The sequence below is a fragment of the Panthera leo genome, chromosome E3, assembly GCF_018350215.1.
Source record: "Panthera leo isolate Ple1 chromosome E3, P.leo_Ple1_pat1.1, whole genome shotgun sequence".
Taxonomy (NCBI): domain Eukaryota; kingdom Metazoa; phylum Chordata; class Mammalia; order Carnivora; family Felidae; genus Panthera; species Panthera leo.
The window spans coordinates 31093618-31110652 of NC_056694.1; the positions used below are offsets into that span (position 1 = coordinate 31093618).

Here is a 17035-nt window from a genome sequence, read left to right on the forward strand (position 1 = left end):
CCTGTTCTCTCCCTGGACAGGACCTTTGTCCTTGCCGTTTCCTATGCAGAAAGCAGGAACCCACTAAACACCAGATCAAGCAACTAATGTCCCGGTGCTTCGCTCAGTGGGCCAAGCAGCCAGCCAAGGTCTTCTCGAGCCTTCACAGCCAGAGTTACCAAAGAGCAGGTCAGCTCTCCGGCCGGACCAACCTACAGGTGGATCGCTGCCTCAGGCCTGGGGCTGAGCATGCTCAAGGGAGTCAGGGGACAGGAGCACTAATCTCTGCAATGTGAGCAGGTCTGAACCAAGTCCTTACAACTCAACACTTGGCCCTGGTTTTCCTGAAGGGACACAAGCTACCAACCCACTTCCACTCTGAGAAGAACCCTGCCACCGTTCTGAGCTCAAGAGCTCTTCATTCATTCAACGAACCAGAGACATGCCTGTCCTAGGAGAACTTAAAAATACTCGTATTACCACCTGCCGATGAATGGTAGCTGAGTATACACAGATGAGAACAGATAGTCTCTTCCTCCCGGGGACTCGAGGTCCTGGGGGAGACAAACACACAGGCTACCACAATCCTGAAGGAAGGGGGCCCATTTGCCTCTCCACCCTGGCTTTCTGGGAAGGCACTGATGGCCCAGCACCTGAGAGCACCAGCAGCCAACTCTGGTCAACGACCCCACTGAACAGAGCTTCAAGGATAGGTATTGGGGTGCCGAGAGGCCCTGAGGGGACAGTCTCCCCAGGCCCTTCCATCCTGGTTTGGAACTCTTCCCCTATCAGCCTATTGTGCTAAGACCCCAGCTCTTTCCCCTTTGAGCTCCCTAGAGTTAGAATTCAAATTGTTTCTCACCTCCCATCTTTAGATTTCATTAGCAACACAATGAAACAGACCACAAGGCTGTCGAGGAACCAGAGATGAGCCTAGGGGCTCCTCCTCAAAGACCCTGCCTCACGGTCAGGCATGTCTCCAGGGTAACAGTGGGTATTTTCCTGATTCCCAAAATAAAACACACCGTAGAATATTCAGAAAGTACTACAAGTAGAGTTGTATACTTATAGGTGTATACGTGCAAGACTTCTGATAAATACTACCGCCATGTGACCACAACATATACAACAGAGATATGCACTTATACAGTATATATTTTACATATGAGTTACCTAATTGAAAACTTAGCCCTCCAGCTTTACCACTGAGTACGGTGACAATTAAAGGTTTCTTATTTAAAAAAAAAAAAAGTTTATCCTATCAGAGAAGTCCCTTTAACTTTTTTAAAGATTTCTTTTTAAGTTTATTTATTTTGAGAGAGAGAGACAGAGAGAGAGAGAGAGAGAAATCATGAGAGCGGGAAGGGCAGAGAGAATCCCAAGGATTCCCAAGCAGGCTCCACACAGTCAGTGCAGAGCCTGACATGGGGCTCAAACTCACGAACCGGGAGATCATGAGCAAAGCCAAGTCAAGAGTCAGAGGCTTAACCAACGAGCCACCCAGGTGCCCGCCTTTATTCTTTATCAGGAATATTTTTATCATAGAGCTGTCAGCTCACTATGTTGTACACTTGAAACATTATATATCAACTCTACATCAATGAAAAGTATTTTTGTTAGATATAAATAGAGATGATGAACATTATCAAATCACTTTTTAATACCAATCAAGATCACTATCTGGTGTTGCACCTTTCATTATTAATAAGCTGACTTGATTGATTTCCTAACATTAGGCCATCCTTGAAATCCTAAATAAGTCCCATTTTAATGTGGATTATAGTTTCTTTTTTATGCCGTCTTTGTGATTTTTTGATATTGGCATAATGCACATTTGAACCAAGCTACAGACACGTGGATATAAAGACAGAGATGATGCTTTAAGGAAGCACAAAGAGCAAAATGGCCATAAAAGCATCCAGGTTTGCTATCTCCTAGGGACCTCCTCTATGTTCACAACTTTCTTCCGGTTGTTTGGTGCCCTGCAGGCAAGCCGGCCTCGTCTTCCATTCATGTGGATAATCCCTGTTATCCTCGGAAAGAGACCATCTCATCCACGCGTGGGCACTGCTGAGCACAAAGTCGTTTGTCATATTCTCTCCTGTCTGTAATCTCCAAATCCAAGGGTCCATTTGTTTGCTTACTTTTAACATCACATTTTCGTTTTCTCTCCTTCCTTGCCACAGGCGCCAAGACTTTCTAATTAAATATTTTTGAAGAACCTGCTCTAGGTTTTCTTCACCAAGCACAATGCTTTCACCATTTTGTGTTTTGCTTTGTTGGTGGGGAAGGGGGGTAGGGTCTGATTGCTCTGCTACCATCTGTGCGACAGGTTGGACCTGTTTCCGGAAAGTCCACAAAGCAGACACCATGGGGGTAAACGCACAGGGACAGCCAGCCTTACCTCGATGAGCTTTCTCTCGTAGGAGCTCGCCAGCTCCTCGGCGACTTCTCCCGGCTTCTGCTCAGTGACTGCAACTTCTCCATCAACGTTCCAAAGGTTTGGGACAGCTTTAGGAAAACAAAGAAACCCCATAAATATTTTCACAGTAACCAAAAGTTATTCTCCCAGTGAAAAAATGTTTTGGTCTTTGCCAAATGGTTTCTCCACAGAGAGAGTGCTTTTGATGAGGCAGAAAAAAGATCCCAACTACTAATGACTTCACCCCTCCGACATTTTCACACAAGTACAATGAAGTGAATGGTAAGAATGGAAGAAGTGTCGCAGGGACAGACGCACAGAAGTCTGGGGAACCGCCCGGTCACCACTCCCCATCCCAGGGCAAGACAGACGACGCACGGGCAAGACGTAGGAGCCTCCGTTTCCACCTGTTATGTTGGTCACATTTCTTTTTCTCCAACAGCACAGTTCCCCGGCGCGGGACCGCCCGCCTACAGCTGGACGTCAACAGCAGGGGTAGGGGCAGACGCAGAATCGCTAAGAATGAACGTTTACCAACCGTACTTAGCGTGGAAGCTAGGCAGCTTCGGGAAACACTCGACAACCGATGCAGAATCCCCAGCAAGGCCATCCAAACAAGACTGGCTCCCAGGCCAGCGCAGGAGTTAGGAGCACAGAAGACACGGGCGGGTGCCACTCCTCCTTTGAGAGTCGCATCCATGAATGCTTGCTTTGTAGAAAAGGACAAGAAGTGAGAACTGGGAACGAGCAGGCAAATTCCAAGAAAAACAAGGGAACACGGACAGGAAGGAAGTGCCCCACTGGCGTGGATCAAGAATGTGGATTAGCCCCAAGCCCAGAAAGAAGCATCAGGTAAGAGGATTCCGTCTCCTGCGTGTTCCAGGAGACGGAACTCCCGGACGCCCCATCGACTGAGGAGATGGTAGTGAAGGCCAGCCCCCCTCTGGCACCAGCAAACGGACAGACTGGGGGAGGACGAGAAAGTGGGCCAAGGCTAAGCACAACTGGGGGTACTGAGTCTGCACCGACTGTGGCTCTGCCTTCAGCCCTCTCCCGGAGCCCCCATCAGACCAGGAGATAGAGGCCCAGAGGCAGCAGGGCCCTGAATGACGACACACATCCCACTGGAATGCGTCCTGAGCTGCTCCCATCCCAGGAGTGACCGCAGCCCAGCCAGTGCTGAGGACAGTGACCCAGGAACCCTCTGCAACCGGAAATAGGTACTAAGAGAACCTTTAAAGGGCTTCCACTTCAAGGTGACAGACTGAACACATTCATTTACACTCGCATCTTCTGAGTCCCATTGAAATACCAATTTTAAAAATTCTAGCAGCATCACCCTTGAGAAAGAAAGGGAATGAGAGAGGGGACAAGATGACAAAATTCTAGAAGCCAAGAAGCAGGCCAATCACTGGCGAGCAACAAGACAGACCTGAGAGAGTTTCCTTCTGGGCTGCAGGTGCACAACACCAAAATACAATCTCATTCAAACGGGACAACTCGCCAACAGCTGACAAAGTGCTAATACAAGACATTTCTAGAAGCGGGGGGAAGGGTAAACATGGGGCTGAATGTCAAGAGGAAAGATAAAAAAGTCTGTTTAAGAAGCAATTTGCAGAGGTGCCTGGGTGGCTCAGTCAGGTGAGTGTCAGACTTCGGCTCAGGTCATGATCTCACAGCTCATGGGTTCAAGCCTTGCATCGGGCTCTGTGACGACAGCTCCCAGCCTGCTTTGGATTCTCTGTCTTCCTCTCCCTTTGCACCTCCCCCGCTCCTCTCTCTCTCTCAAAAATAAACAAACACTGGAGGGGGAGGGGGAGGGGAAGGGGGAGGAGGGGGAGGAGGGAGAAGAGGGAGAGGAGGGAGAGGAGGGAGAGGAGGGAGAGGAGGGAGAGGAGGGAGAGGAGGGAGAGGAGGGAGAGGAGGGAGAGGAGGGAGAGGAGGGAGAGGAGGGAGAGGAGGGGGAAAGGGGGAGGAGGGGGAGGAGGAGAAGAAGAAGGAGAAACCATTTGCTGAAAATTAAGGGCTTATTCTCCAGAGAAGGTGAAACAGTGGTCTGTACCGAGCCAAAGGCATGGGTACCCCAGAGGAAAAAGAGTGAGAAACAGTACTGCTGAACTTCTTCCATTCCTCCTTTCCCATTCCCCAGCAGCCGGAAGCCAACATACACCCCTAAGCAGGGAGTACAAAGGATTGTCCTGGAATTTTAACAGGCTGAAGAAAAGACCGGAAGGGGCTGATAGGAGGGGCTCTGCAGTGACACAGCACATCCAGATCACCCCACCAGGGCACGAGCACAGCTCCTACACAGAGAGCTCAGCTCTGTGGCACCCCACCCCTATCTCGGAGCACATGGCCAGAGATCGCCTCATGTCTGAGACAAGCACCTAACACGGAAAACCCGGACCAGAATCTACAGACAGAAGAGAACATCTTGTAAGGGAGAGACACAAGTTAGGGAAAAATACACTCGAGAATCTGCAAACTGTCGGTCACAGTCCCAGAGACAGAAGATGACGGTATAGCTGAAAACAGGAACAGAGAGGAGTCTAAAAAGAAGAAAAAGAGGCACACACGCACAGAGTAAAAAGACAGACTCGTTTGGAAAGCCAAACTGGGACAGAAGTAAGGGAACACTAGATACAAAGGACAGACGGTAAGAAAATGTCCGGAAGACAGAGCCAAAGGATAACAAAAGGGAAAAAAAAAATGAAATGGAGAATTACCATTTGAGAGGAACCAAGAAAGGGAAGGGGGAAAAAAAGTTAACAGAGACCAGGAAATCAAAGACTTCATTCAAGTAATGTCCTAGAACCAAAGAGGTGGGTGTGGGGACAGAAGAGCCCAGTGGGCACACAGCACGAGGGGTGAACCATGCTCAGGCACCTCACAGGGAAATTTCAGGTCAAGAGAGACAAACTGAAGAGGGTGCTAACTTCCGGAGCGGAGACAGAACTTTTACAGATGACAGAAAGTTCTAGATGACCTTGGATTTCCGAACAACACTGTAAGCTAGGGACCGATCAAGTGATAAGTGCTGTCAACACCCTGAGGGCAATTATTTCCACCCTGGAATTAGGTACCAAGCCAAACCCTGTGGTAAGAAAGTAAAAACATTTTCAGACATTCAATCTTCCAAAAATCCTAACCCGCCCCCAACCGAAAAAAAAAAGACAAAAAAATCTAAGAGAAAGAACACAGTTTCTACGAAAGAGAAGATACGACACAAGAGCGAGGAGATTATTAATAACCAGGAAGTGGAAACCACCCACACAGCCACCGTGGAGGACTGATGGATCAACAGAAGGCGCTCGTCCCTGCAGCCGAAGACCACTCAGCCCACAAAAGGAGGAAAGCACTGACACCGCCTACAACACGGATGAACCCTCAGAACGTCACGCAAAGGGCGAGACGCCAGAAGAGACACGAAAGGTCACAGACGGCCGGATTCCATTTATACAAAACGCCAAGAACAGGTATGGGTTTCCAGGGGCCGGGAGGAGGAAGGGATAAGGGATGACCGCTAATGGGGATGGGGTTCGCCTTTGGGATGACGAAATCGCTCTGTATTTAGAGAGAGGGGACGGTCACACGCCTTGTAAATGCACTGAAACCCACTGGACTGCACACCTTGTAAGGGTGAACTGTGTGGCCCGTGAACTACATCTGACCCAAGAAGCGGTAAGACCAGAGAGCTGGTGGGGACAAGCCCACGGAACAGCCAGGCTCCCTCGGGCCACGGCGGGCAGAGGACTGCAGGAGAGACGGCTTCACAGGGGCCCGGTTTTTCACATATTCAGATTTCCGTAAGTGAGAGAGCACGTGCATTTTGATTAGTAAGTAGTAAGTTCACACAACACCAACCATGTTTGTTTGGTTTTGTTCCAGTAGGAACTCAAAAGAAATTTAGAAGTTGTGCCAAAATAACGATCCCGTACCTTGCAGCTCGGCTAGATAGCATTTTTGGGATCCTAGTAATGTATTCACCGGAGAGGGACCAAACTAAAAAAGAGGGTATGTCTGTGCTAGAGGATGGGTGGGGAGAGGGGTCCCTGCGGGGAGAGGGACCCAAGAGCTATCCTCCCACCTCCACAGTGAGAAATCAGTCAAGAATACCTACAACTGAGAAATCAACAAGGAGCAGTAGACACATATTATTGAGAGACATTAAGGGAAGTACCAGAACCGTAAGGTAAATGTTTGAAGCAGCTGCCTGTGGGGTGTGGGAAATGGGGGTGGGGGAGGGGTGGCGGCTAGAAGTACCAGCTCTTTTACGGTAAGGCCACGTGCCAGCGTCGGACTTAGAAAACAGAAGGGCGGAATTGATTTTAAGGAAAAGAATCTGAGAGGAAACTGCACTTAGAAAAGTTCAGACACTAACAGTGCCCATCAAGGCAGGGCAGACGCCCCAGCACGAAGCTGGCTGTGGCTGATCAGCGCGGTCCGGGGCCAGTCCGCATCTAAGGTGTGACGGACGGGCTAGTGGCACGGTCCGCAGGTGCTCTCCAAACGACCTGATCTTCGCCTGAGCGAGGGTGCTTTCCGCCACAAGGAGATTTTGCTGCTCAGAAAGACGTGGCCTTCCAACCCGCTTGAGGTCTGCACATCTCTTTAGAAATCCAGCCACTGGCCTTCCTTCCTCAGATACCAGCCCCTCTGTAGGTTCATGTGAGAGCAAGCCACGGTCCTCTGCACTGAAGGAGGCAGATGCATGAATAAGCTTGTTAACTTTGAAGACTAGGAACCAGACCCTGGACAGTCATGAATTTATAAAAGGTCTCTGAGAAACGAACCAGCCAACCTTCCCCTGCAACTCTCTGACCTCCTGGTGCCCCGGTCCAGCTCCTGCAGCTTTAACAAGCATGTCAGAGACATGCATTCCATGCACAAAATAATAAATAGCAAATCCCAGCAACACCACGATCTTCTCACTGGTCGGCAGCCTCCAAGATGGCTCCCAGTGATCCCTCCCTCCTGGCACTCACGTCATTGGATCTCCACCCCTGCGTATAGGGCTGGACTTACTGACTCACCTCGAAGGAACACGATGTGGTGGAAGCGAAGGGATGTCACTGTGGAGATTAAGTTTTAGGAGACGGTGGCTTCTGTCTTGGGTGCCCACTCCCACTCACTCCCTCTGAGGAAAATCAGGTGCCGCCTTGTGAGCGGCTTTATGGAGAGAGCCATGATGCATCCCCCACACACAGCCAGCAAGGCCCTGGGGTCTGCCGGCAGCCACACGAGTCCTCCTCCCGTCAAGCCTGGAGAGGACAACCGCAGCTCCGTGAGAGACCCTGGGCCAGAGGACGCGCTAAGCCACGCCTGGATTGCTCCTCCCCACCCACTCGAGGGAGTGAGTTGAGTGTTGTGTTAAGCTGCTGAATTTTGGGGTCATTTGTTACACACCGAGAGATCCACAATACAGTACCTTTAGTCACTCAACAGGTAGTTCCTAGAGAGCACTGTGGTGAGACTCTGACTTAGGCCCTGGAGTCCCAAGGACGATGGTGGTTCCCCACAGATGGCATTTACAAAAAGGACGACGATGGTGTGGTTCCCCGTGGATGACGTTTATGAGAAGGACAACGACAAAGTGAACTTGGCCGATGTATCTCTATGGCTTAAGGGTTACTAGGAAAGTGAAAGGAGCCACTTCTCGGTCAGACACTCTCCACCTCTCCACTGGCGGGGAGCACACACCGTGAGGCACGAGGAGCCAGCCATCCTGTTAGTTCAAGTTTTACAGGGCCATGTCTCCTTTCTTTACTTTCAAGTCACAAACACTTCATCTGCCTGGGGAGCAGGGGGACGTTTGGGTGTTCAAGGAAGGCAACGCCATCAAAGCCCGAGTAACATCAAGTTGTGTGAGAGCCAGAAATAGCACGCTACACCCCCATTCCAGACTTTCTGCACACTCCCCAATACAGCAATCAACGTGGGGAGCATCAACGTGATTCATCTCTGAAAGTCACATCCACACGACAAACACAAACATTTGTGACAGATCCAACTAAAAGGGAGTGACAGGGTGTTTTAAAGACACGCATCTCCTGAATGATCTATTAGTTTGGAAGGGAGAGAAAGACAACTTAACAGCCCAAGAGGAAAGCACAGTTTTCTATTCCTATCAAAAACAGCTCTTCCTGAATTCAAGAACACAAGGCTTGAAAAGTGGTTAGCAATGCAGTCTCTCTTTTTTAATGTTTATTTATTTTGAGGGAAAGAGACTGCACGTGCACACACGAGTCAGAGAGGGGCAGAGAGACAGGAAGAGAGAGAGAATCCCAGGCAGTCTCTGTGCTGTCACTGCAGAGCCCGACTCGGGGCTCAAGCCTACAACGGTGAGATCATGACCTGAGCTGAAATCAAGAGTTGGACGCTTAACCGACTGAGTCACCCAGGCGTCCCAGCAGCGCAGTCTCAAATCTACGATTTCATCATTCACATTTCCAGTCCGTGTTCTGAGTTACTTTGACAGCATTCAGAACTTCACGGCCTGCCCCAGTCAAGGACTACAAGTCAAGTGCAGCTGCCAGGACCCAACAAGACAGAAACTTCCATCTATGTGGTTGGCTACTTCCACTGGGATGAGGAACTTAAGTTATACTGAAAAGGCCAAGGCACAGAGATAGGTCCAAAAGCAAAAGGAAGAAATGTATTTGACGTGCTAAAAAAATTTGAGAGCTACATCCTCGTACAGCAGGTGCCCATAAAAATGCGACAGTGACAGTGCTTCCTCTGACGCAGCACTTTATGACTTACCACGCACCTTCCAATGCGTCATCTCGCTGCAGCCTCCAGGCACCGGGCGGTCTGGCCATCGTATGCTTGTGCCAGAGGGGAGAGATCTATGTAATGTGCACGGTAGAGGAGACGCCCCATCAGCCCAGGCAACCCGGTTAACAACCACATCATTCACAGGACAACCTACGCTTGGTTTACATGCGTCCACTCTGAGAGGTCCGCCATTTTCTCTTGTATTTCCACCACGGCCTAATTATAGAAGCGAGACTCCAAACGGGAACGTTTGGCCAAACCGGTAAGCCTTTTCTTTGTAAATCTAGTAGACAACTAAAATCGTGTTCGGTAGGAGCACAAAGATATTTACTTTCAATCAGAACCATTTTTTCATGTTCCAGAAAAGCTGTGGGTTTGTTAGCACCCACAGGTCATTTAAACTTAGTGAACATGACACAGTTTTCACCTCCTCGCAGCCTGCCATTACAGTCTGGAGGTGTCTTTGGTAAGTCATCTGAAAGAGGCAGCCGCTATGCGGGTCTCACTCGCAGGCACCAGGGAACACAGGAGGTTTTCCGCCTCAACTATTTTAAGCAAAAACTCCAAACGCCACGGAGAGCGGCACGGCAAACAGCACGATAAGGCCACTGTTTTACTTTCAAATGCAACAAGCTTAGCAGGACCCCAGATGCAAACAGCATGTGACACTGGTGGCAGAAGAGGGTAAGGAGCCACTTTAAATTCAGAGACGGTTCCCCGGAACGTTCTGATGGACAAAAGGAAGGGTGCGGGTCCTCGAACAGCAGGCCAGGTTTGGGGTGATGGGAGATCTGGGACACTTGAAGGTTCCAAAGTAGAAAGGTCCCTCCTGGGTGAGCGACGATGATCCCTACAGGACAGCAGGTACCCACCACTGTTCCAGCCAAGGAGACGGTCCTCATAAGGAAAGCATCCGCCATTTTCCAAGTGCCCGCTGTGGCAAGGGGAGAGCATGTTGATGATGAGAGTGTGGGCTCCGCAATCAGAGACCAGGGGCCAAGTCTGGCTCTGCCACTCCCCAGGTAGTGACTCTGGGCAAGTCTTTTATTTCTTCACGCAACAACTAGCTCTTGAAGATCTGTTATGTGCCAGGCACTCGACACTGGACCTGCAGGCACGTACTAAGGGGGGGGAACTGAATGCCAACAAGAAGCTTACGCTGCAACGGTGGGCCTCGGCAAATAAAGAACTACGTAATGCATCAGGTCGTGAAAAGTGCTGCAGCCGGAGGTGGGGGGAGGTTAAGCATGAGAAAATGATGGTGTGAGTGCAAGGAAAGGCTCACCAAAGAGATGCCATCTGAGCAGAGACCAGAATAAAGTGAGGGAATGAGCCATACGAGGCCCTGGGAGAGAGCATTCCCAGGAAGAGCAAGGGTGACGGGACGGCTGAAGGATAACGGATGAGAGAGAGAACAGGAAGTGAGACCACAGAGAAGGGGGCAGGGGGTTGGAGGGGAGGATAGTTTACTGTGAGCAAGAACAGGAAGGGCCCCCAAAGATTCAGAACAAAAGGCAGGAAAATCAGACATTTTTTAAAAGATCATTCTACCAGCCACATGAAGGGGCGAGTGGGGAAAATGGGAGGGCGTGTGCGGGGCCTGGGGGCAGGAGGCAAGGCTCAGGTCGCCCTTCAGGGAAGAACCTGCCGTTCTGTTTCCAGGAGGGCAGTTAGCCGACAACGTCCAGCGACAGCACTCCCAGAGGTGTAGGGAAGACGCTAACATATCTGATGTGGGGTTAGAGCGAAGACAGGAGTCGCGCTCCCACCACCATCTTTGGCCTCAGGAACCTGAACGAACGAGGCCATCGTTTCACCGAGCTGGGGAAAGGGCGGGTGTGACAGAGAAGAGGCGGGTGCCCACCAGGGGGCTGGTGTTCAGACAAGTCAGGTTTGGCACAACCACCGGCCATGTGAGAACAGGCGGCAGGAGCCCAGGAGCGTGTGAGTCCTGAGTTCCAGGGAGACGGGAGGCTGCGCATCTCAAGTCAGAAGTTAACGGTGTAGACACCGTAACGCCACCGGACTGGATGAGATCACCCATCCCCTGGAAGCGGAGTCTCCTCTGTTGTGAAATAGCGGGAGCCCAACCCCCGAGAGCCGCAGGAGGAGCCACCCCGACGTGGGCAAACACTCAGCTCAGCGGGGCTGGGAGTACCGACACTCTTACTGCTGAGCGCCAGTGAGCCGTGACGCGTCCTTGCCGGCCACACTACTCGGCACTTTACGGAATTTCCTGTTCTCACAATAGACACACAAGGTGGGTACTAACAACCCCCAAAATGACCTTCCGGGGGGTTCTATGACTTGCCCAAGGTCAGACAGCTATCAAGCGATGGGATCAGAAAAAACTCAACCCGTGCCCTCCCCCTGCCACGTGCTGCCCGTCTGGCCCCGTCAGCAGCTGAGTAAGTGAGCATCTTGCTCACGTTCTCACTCAGTCCTCGGTCCAGCAGGCAATCATGGGGTCCAAAGGCTAAGGAGAACTCGGGAAAGAAGGGGGCAGGGGACAGGGGGCACGGTGGTTCTCGCCCCGCCCCAGGGCTGTGACAGAGACAGAGGAAAGACGCTGCCACCGGCCCCCATGCGGCCCCAGGTTCACCAAATCAGGTGCCGCCCGGACAACAGCCTGGAATCTCTCAGGACAGACGCTCTGGGGGCCTGCTCATTCAGCACTCAACATGTCATGCCTTTCCAGGGACAGGGCAAAAGATGAACCATGGCTGCCATTCAGCTACTTTTGATCTTGGAGTAGGAAGTCCCCGAAAGCTAAGACATCCTTATCCGAACTTGAACTTCTCGTGAGAAGCCAGGCCCTCATACTTGGGGCTGTTGAAAAGCCGGCTGTTCTCCCAGTGCGGGAACGGTTCGCTCACATGGACTCCGTCACACGCTTCAGCCCCAACACCACTGGCAGCAGTCAAGAGCCAGATGAGCTCCAGTTACCCGAGCCCTACACACCACACAACTCCCACGTGAGTCGCAGCCTCTCACTTAAGGCTCAGAACACCGCTGCACAAAATCTCCATTGCAGAGATGAGAAAATAGAGGTTTGGGTTTAATTGCGCGCACACACACACACACACACACACACACACACACACACACACAGTAAATGATCGGCCATGTTATACAAACCCCAGTCGGTCTGGTCTCAAAACCCCGTGCTACACACCCCCCCCTTCACCACACTTGCATCCCTGCCATCTGGAGGAGCCTACTCGCCAGGGCGGTCCCCATTCCACAGATGGCAGAATTCCAAGGCCATGCGCCACAACTCCAAGGGAGACCTACTTTCCTATGTGCACACACACCCCCTTACGGTTTTGGCTGCCTCGTGGCGTAAGAATACTAAAAATTTCCAGTTCTCCTGAGAGTTGCAACCAAATTCTTCCAAAACTTCATATAAACCCACCCGCCTCCCAGAGGATTCTCTGGTTTAAAAAAAAAAAAAGAGTGAGAGACAAGCAAAAAAGCAGGGGGCTTGTGTGATAGTCAGGCCAAGAGAAAGTGATCTAAAGAATGCCCTAGGGTGGGATATCCATGCCAGCGTGATCTATCCAAAGAGTGCGGACTCATCTGTATCCCTGAAGATCAGAACCAGGAACCAAGGGATTGAGAGAGATAGGTTTTTTTTAGTAACAGGCGATGCATTATGTACGACGGGAAGTGTGTGCAGACACACGGGCATCCCTAGGTTCACATCTTGGCCCTGCCACCAACTAGAGTGAGACCTTACACACATCACTTTATTTCTTTGAGCCTCGGTTTCCTCCTCTGTAAAATGGGGAGGGTACCTCTTGTGAGGATTAACCAAGACAAGACTACAAAGCATCTTATATCCCCACTCCAAGCATTAAAGATAGGATAGGTTCTTAAAAACAAAGGCAAAGTAACAGCCTGCCTTCTTTTTCAAAACAGAAACCCTCTTCATTAGAAACTTCCATCCTGCCTAGGTCTCTCCAGACAAAGATGCTCACCTGTTCAGATGCCGCATCTCTGTTCCAAGAGCTCATCTAAATGTACAATACGGGCACAAGGACAGCTGGGAATGACGGCAGTGTAAAACCAGAACTGTTTTTACACCCTCGCCGAACGCATTTTCACCTGCTCATGTGATGGAGCCTAGCAGAGGCTCTGAGAGAAACTTGAGAGAAACTTTCCCTTTCAGTGAAAAGCATCTGGACAGTGAGACAGGAGAAAAGCTGTCACCCTACTGATGCAGGTCTTCTGTGAAAGCCAAGGGCATGACACGAACTTTCAGAAAGCAGGGAGGCTCTCCACCTGAGATCATTTCAGCTGAAGGAAGCCCTCCTAGTAACACCCTACCTTCGGAGAGCAGGGAATTACACGAAATGTCCAGAATTGGCAAACTCACATAACCAGAAAGTGGTTTCACAGTGGTGACCACTAACGGGTTCAGGATTTCTTTTGGGGGTGATGAAAACGTTCTGGAGTTAGAGCGGTGATGGTCACCCATCCTGGTGAATATACTAGAAAACACTCAATAGTGTACTTAAAACATGCAAATCGTAGGTGATGTGAATTCTACCTCGATTTAAAAAAAAAATTCCAACACCTAACTATAGAGCATAGCAAGCACCACAGTCTCCCCTTCCAACCCAAGCCCGCCCCTCACTGTTGTTATGTGATTCTATGTGCACATACGTACACGCTTGCGTGCTCTTACAGGTTGGGACACACGCTGCATAGCCCCCCGTCACTCCACGACCAGCCTTGGCGACCACCCTGAGCCAGCACAGGCAGACGGGCTTCGTCATTCATCACAGGGTGCAACCACAATCTTTTCCACCAGCACCTGGAACGGATCCCAGTTCAATACTGCCACAATCCACAGCCTTGTGCCTGTCTTTACGCACGGTTAGGAACCTTTCTCTGGACGCCTAGGAACACAGCCGCTAGGTCAAAGGGTATGTACAACTTAAATTGTAATAGCTGACGAAAGGTTCCCACCGCCCAGATTTCCAGAGTGTTCTGTGACCCCGAACTGTCACCTCACTGCCGTGGGCCTCCGCATCATCGTGGATGAAACCAAGCAGAAGACTTTTAAGTCGATTTCGGTTCTGATGTTCATTTTGCAGTCCAGGAGATCCAGAGGAAGCATGACGAGATAGGAGGGGCGCTGGGGCAAGCGGCAAACCAGAGCTCACGGCACGGCCACTGCAGCCGGGCACCCGAGAAAGGCCAAGGCAGCAGGCAGAAGGACAGAGATGCCAGAGGGCTGAAACGCATGTGCTCGGTGCCCCAGACTGGAGAGCTGCAGGGCAGGGACATGCACCCCCGAGGTGAGGGACCGGAGCCTGGGCTCGGAGGAGCAACCTCTCCAGCCCACAGGGAACAGCAGCACGTACGTTAAGCAGCTACGGGACACTCACCACGCCTGGAGCCACAAGGACACAGCCAGTCAACAAAAGCCAGTAATACAAAAGATTTAAGGAAGGGAATTTTGTCAAGGGGAGGCGTTTTTTTTGTTTGTTTGTTTTTTTAACGCTCACACAATTCATGTTGAAAACTCACAATCTGTCTCTGTTCCAGGCACCCACAGCAGGGCAATGTCAAGGCTGAAACAGGGACGCCCAGAACAGAGGCAGGAAAGAAAAATCCACATCCCTGAGACTCAAGGTCAGAGCTGATGTTTCAGACGGGGTGTGGGGGTGGGGGACTACTGATGGGTTTAGAAAAGAAATCCTTCTGAAAGCTCACCTCGCTTACAATTCTCAAGAATGCTACAAGGTCAAGTCACCGTGGAAAGAAAAGAAGGATCACAGAGAAGCACAGGAAGAGCCTCAACGTGGCAGCTGCCTCCTAAGGGGACAGAAGAACAGGGAACATCCATGTTCATGGGGAAGAGCAAAGGTCCAGGTCCAAGCGGGACAGAGGCCGATGCAGTGGGGGGGCAGGAGAGAGGAGGGAGGGAGGGAGAAGGGAAGGGTGCTCGTGGACAAGGTGGTGACACCACAGGCAGGTCCATTAGATCGGTGGGACTCTAAGGGTGGACCGTGGGCCACCCTCATCAGAATCACCTGGCGAGCGAGGGATGGATGGGAGTGGCAAGTGGTAAAAGGCAAGGTCCAAGACCCGGCTCCCAGAATTATTTCAATCAGTCTGAGGGGAGAGTCAGAAAGTTGCATTTTGACAAATACTCAGGTGATTTCAATGCACGAAGTTTGAACCAGTGCAGTAAGCAATGAGAGAAGTCCTATGCACAGCAACTAGGAACTGAGAGAACAGGCATATCCCCGCACTCACCCGTAGGGGCCACAAGGGACCCTCCAGGGCTAGCCCCAATCATCCCCTCCTCGGGGCTCCGCGGAGCTCACCAGGCACAGCACCTTCAGTCACGGCTTTTACCCAGGCTGCTGGGCCAGGGAAGCCAGAGACATACCTTGGCGGTGGCCACAGCACAACGCAACATAATGAGGGCTTGTTCTAGCTGACGGAAGGCAAAAAGAGGGAGGGCTCCAATCCACCAGTGACGTCACCAATCCCACCCACACTGGGAGGGAGCCCATGCCACCTCCCCTCAAAGCTGGGGCAGACGGACCACGCGGCCTGGCCTTGACCGCTCTGGGTTCTCAACAATTCCCTGGATATCTAGAAGTTGAGCGTTTCCTTCCCACGTGAGCAACAGACTTTGACATATTTGGAACATGATAATATATGACAAACCAGGAGGCTATTTCAAAAAGACCACAGAGATGTTCTGCAACCCTGACAACTTTCAAAAAATCTTAATTATATCTAAGAACCCAAAGCAAGGAAGATTTGGAGGAAGCTGACGATGGAAGGGACAAGAGGAGGAATCCGGGGAAGAAACTGGAACATTCTAAGCCAGAGGGCTGAATCTTCCTCTCTCTGCATGGATGGGCTGTTTCTGGTCCGCATATGGTAGTGTCTTCATACTTGACTATTACATTCAGATAATGATGGAAGCATAAAGTCCTCTTCATCCTGAGAGCCAAGGAAACTTCCTAAGGGAGGCTAGAAGTCCTCTAAGGTGTCTGTATATTAGATTAAAGTAAATAACAAAATAACCACTCTCTCCATACTTGGCGCCCGTGAGGAGAGCTGGATGTGCCAGCTGACTCCCAAACTATGAAAAGTCCCATGGATCATGAGCAGATAGAAAGTGTTTCTTCGGGCGCCTGGGTGGCGCAGTCGGTTAAGTGTCTGACTTCAGCCAGGTCACGATCTCGTGGTCCGTGAGTTCGAGCCCCGCGTCAGGCTCTGGGCTAATGGCTCGGAGCCTGGAGCCTGTTTCCGATTCTGTGTCTCCCTCTCTCTCTGCCCCTCCCCCGTTCATGCTCTGTCTCTCTCTGTCCCAAAAATAAAAAAAAAATAAAAAAAAAAAAAAAAAAGAAAGTGTTTCTTCCTCTTGGCCAGGAAGGTAGAAAGGCAGATAAACTGTGTAAGACATATAAACACTGGTCTTAAGCACCCCAGTTCCTGACACAGGGTTCCCAAGTCCCTTGGAATGTCCTGAGAGAAGTATCCTATGTTCCAATGAGGTAACTCTTGGTGGGCTGCAGGAAGGGGTCTGGTCACCAGAAACACCAAGCGGTGATTAGAAGCTTGGAACGTTCCGTCCCACCCCCGTCCTCATTCGAGGGGAGAAGGGTCAAAGGTTGAGTTCATCATGATTCATTATGCCTATGTGATCAAGTACCCACAAAAGTTCCTAACCTGGAAGGATCCGAGAACTTCAGCACTGGTGAACACGTCCATGTGCTTGTAGGGTGGCACACCCCAACCCCATGGGGACAGAAGCTCCCGTGGTCAGGACCCAACCACACCTCACCTTGTCTACCTCTTCATCTGGCTGTTCACCTGTATCCT

The 17035-nt window shown here is 50.8% G+C and overlaps 1 protein-coding gene across 8 annotated transcripts in view; it reads right to left on the reverse strand.

Annotated features, from left to right (window-relative positions):
• SNX29 (sorting nexin 29) overlaps positions 1 to 17035 on the reverse strand; it is a 500159-nt gene that overhangs the window by 238264 nt on the left and 244860 nt on the right. For 7 of the 8 annotated variants that reach the window (XR_006198016.1, XM_042923016.1, XM_042923020.1 and 4 more), the window contains one exon: positions 2384 to 2490. Coding sequence is in view for 7 of the 8 variants with exons in the window: in XM_042923016.1 (XP_042778950.1) it covers positions 2384 to 2490 (107 nt within the window). In the remaining variant the exon portion in view is untranslated. Of the gene's footprint in view, positions 1 to 1840; positions 2047 to 2383; positions 2491 to 17035 lie in introns of those variants that run through there. The other variant, XM_042923022.1, reaches the window with a different exon arrangement.